Source organism: Homarus americanus, unplaced genomic scaffold, assembly GCF_018991925.1.
Source record: "Homarus americanus isolate GMGI-L3 unplaced genomic scaffold, GMGI_Hamer_2.0 scaffold32583, whole genome shotgun sequence".
In the NCBI taxonomy this organism is placed as follows: Eukaryota; Metazoa; Arthropoda; class Malacostraca; order Decapoda; family Nephropidae; genus Homarus; species Homarus americanus.
In genome coordinates this window covers 39,520,135-39,523,130 of record NW_024713129.1, presented here as the reverse complement: position 1 = coordinate 39,523,130, position 2,996 = coordinate 39,520,135, and the positions used below count along the sequence as shown (strand labels likewise).

Genomic DNA, 2,996 nt, shown 5'->3' with positions numbered 1-2,996 from the left:
ATGTAAGACTTTAGAAGAAGGATCATATAAAATTTGTCAATTGCATAGCTTAACTGGAACCTCCACCAGTAAATCTTGCTCTTGTTCCTGTGGTTCCTGGTATTCCATAGCACACACAATTGCTTCCCTGGTGTAGTAGAGCTTCAGCCTATTTAGATGGACTAATTGCTCCGATTTCCGTTTTCCTGGGGTTGCTATGACATAGTTGAGGGGGCTTTGTTGCTTAGCTATTGTATATGGGCCTATAAACTTTGCTTGCAAGGGATTTTTGTGGGTTGGTATAAATGCTAGTACTTGGTCACCAGGGTTAAACTCTGCACAATTACACTTCTGGTCATACTGACCCTTCATTTTCAACTGAGCCTGGGACAAGTTCTCCCGAGCAATCTCCCCAACTCTTTTCAGTCTAGCCTTGAATTTGTTAACATACACTGAAAGTGGAATTTTTATCTTGTTATTTACCCAACTGCCCTTCAAAATTGTCAACGGACCCCTTACATCATGTCCAGCTAACTGAAAAGGGCAAAAACCAAGAGCATCCTGGCAATTATCCCTAATGGCGAATACCATTACTGGCACTCCTTCATCCCACTCCTTCTCATTCTCCCGACAGTATTTGCTTAACATTGATTTGAATGCCTGATGGAACCGTTCAATGGCTCCCTGAGATTGTGGGTGATAAGCAGTAGACAGATATTGCTGAATGCCCAACTCATTCATGACTTGCTGGAAAATAAACGAAGATAGATTACTTCCCCTTTGGAATAGCATATTGGGTGAAAAAATTAATCAGAGCCTTTACCACATTTTCAGCAGTGATTCGTCTAAGTGGTATAGCCTCTGGATATCTAGTCGTTGCACACATGATAGTTAACAGGAACTGCTTGCCACTACGACTTTTTGGGAGAGGACCAACACAGTCTAGATGAAAGTGAGTTGTCAATTACGTCACCAGTGACTAGGGGATTGTCGCCGCTGTCGCCACCGGCTTCCGTCAAATACGACTCACTGTCAACCACAATTGTCTTGGGACACATACAGGTCCCTAATACCAAAGTCATTTACATCACAAACTGCACCACTTGTGTCAGCTACATTAGGAAACTGGCCAAAACGAATATTCTGTTCTTTTCTAAGCGACGTACTTCAACACAGGCAAGAAATAAAATAGGATACTGATCTTCAAGCAATTTAAGTATTATTTTCGTGGTCACTACAGGATCCGGGACAACACGAGTACAGATAATGTCATTAGCTAGCGAGAAGGTAACACCAGATACAGGGAGAGAGTCGTGGACACTAACAGTCATCCACTAGATTAATATCACTCACAGTCATAACACATTATACAGCAATGGCATATAATGATGATGTTTGTTTAACCTGTAACTTGACAAATTACCCATAGGATACCGGACAGGCCCCCATTATTTATGTTACAACCCTAGGGTAGATCATTAGATAGAAACGAATCACTTGAGTCTTTAAATTATATCAGTATTTATTTTTACATTCCTAATCCCAATTTCTTCCAACAAAGGTCAAGTTAACAGGTCAAAACCTAAACAAGTCAATAAAATATGAAAATTTATCAATTTATTCCCACCACCACATATGTACATAGAATTAAATAAAGAACAATAATAATAGGACAAAATGTTTGGAAGTGGCTGCGTAAGGACTGAAGGTCCAACAGTATCACACAAAATCAATATCAAGCAAAACAAATTTCACTACTCAAATGCCATCTACCCAAAACACCAGAGAGGGTATACTACTTAACTTACGACAGTTGTGCTTAGACTGACTAGACACTAGAGTGTACCAGTAGGTCACCGACGAATAGAATAGAAAAATGCGAGTGACAGGGGGAAGGGTTCAGAGGAAGGATAAAGGGAGGATAGAAGTGAATTTTAGAAGGAGAGAACAGGTGCAGTGGCTAAACACCGCTTGCGTGAGGGGGTGAGCAAAATGCCCTGTGTGTGCACCGATCACAATCAGGACGAGGCAGAGGGAGGGCGGAGCAGGTCGGGCAAGCAAAAGGGCCAACGGGTGCTCTGGTTGTCGTCTTAGCTTAGGCAGTGTTGGCAAAGTGGAGAAAGAACCGCCCCGCCACGGCGGCGGCCCAAGCCGAAAGCGCAGGTGGACGGACGCACAGGCCACACACGAACAAATTAACAGAGAAGGTGAAAACATGGAAATTTTGCTAGTTATAGGGTTGTTTGGAGAAAGATGAAGGTAAAGTCTTTGAGCTATGTCAAGAGGAACAGAGCGAGTTGGAGGAAGGGTTTTGATCTTTGAGCTTGAAATGTCAAAGTATTCATAGTAAGGAAGGATGAGCGTATCGTAGGAGAGTTTTTAGCAATAGCAGCAGACAGATTTGAGCTTTTTGTCAAATTATGAACGGAGGCTGAATGGTTTCAGTCTTGAGTTAGGTCGATTTATTGAGAATTGGATGTCACAGACGTTGGGTATGTTTTGATTTGGTTCTGAGAGTTGTGGGTCTTTGAGCTATGTCAGAAATGGAGAGAGTTAGAGGAAGAGTTTTGAATCTTTGAGCTTGAAATGTCAAAGTATTCGTAGTAAGGAAGGATGAGTGTATCGTAGGAGAGTTATTTAGTAATAGCAGGGGACAGATTTGAGCTTCACCGACGTCACCTCTCTACCGCTAAATACTGACGTATTATATCCTGATTGGCCAAAACGTAAACTTTATCCAAATTACCTATTGACATTAGTTCCACTCATCTAACCTAAAGTTAAATGTTGATAAAATCACACGGGAAAAGGGAAACAACGGAGCACCTTAGCTTTCGTCTTTATTCAAGACATCTTCAGAGGCAACTGGATTACATGGACAGAGAGAGGCTTAAATATACAGGGTGACCTTATTTAACATGAGGTCAGGTCATAATGATGTCATCCACTAATCACCAACACCGACACACACGTAGGAGCTTAAGAAGGGGGCGACGTGACTAGTCAGGTCAGGTAAA

The 2,996-nt window shown here is 41.9% G+C and overlaps 1 protein-coding gene across 1 annotated transcript; it reads right to left on the bottom strand.

The window, feature by feature from the left end:
* Positions 1 to 36: 36 nt before the first annotated feature.
* LOC121870928 lies at positions 37 to 720 on the bottom strand. Its single transcript, XM_042372904.1, has one exon. It carries the CDS (start codon positions 718 to 720, stop codon positions 37 to 39), a length of 684 nt encoding a protein of 227 aa, XP_042228838.1.
* Between the last annotated feature and the right edge of the window lie 2,276 nt (positions 721 to 2,996).

Bases quoted from the DNA above. Each gene is read 5' to 3' on its own strand.
- LOC121870928 (XM_042372904.1), bottom strand. From the start codon at position 720: ATGAATGAGTTGGGCATTCAGCAATATCTGTCTACTGCTTATCACCCA.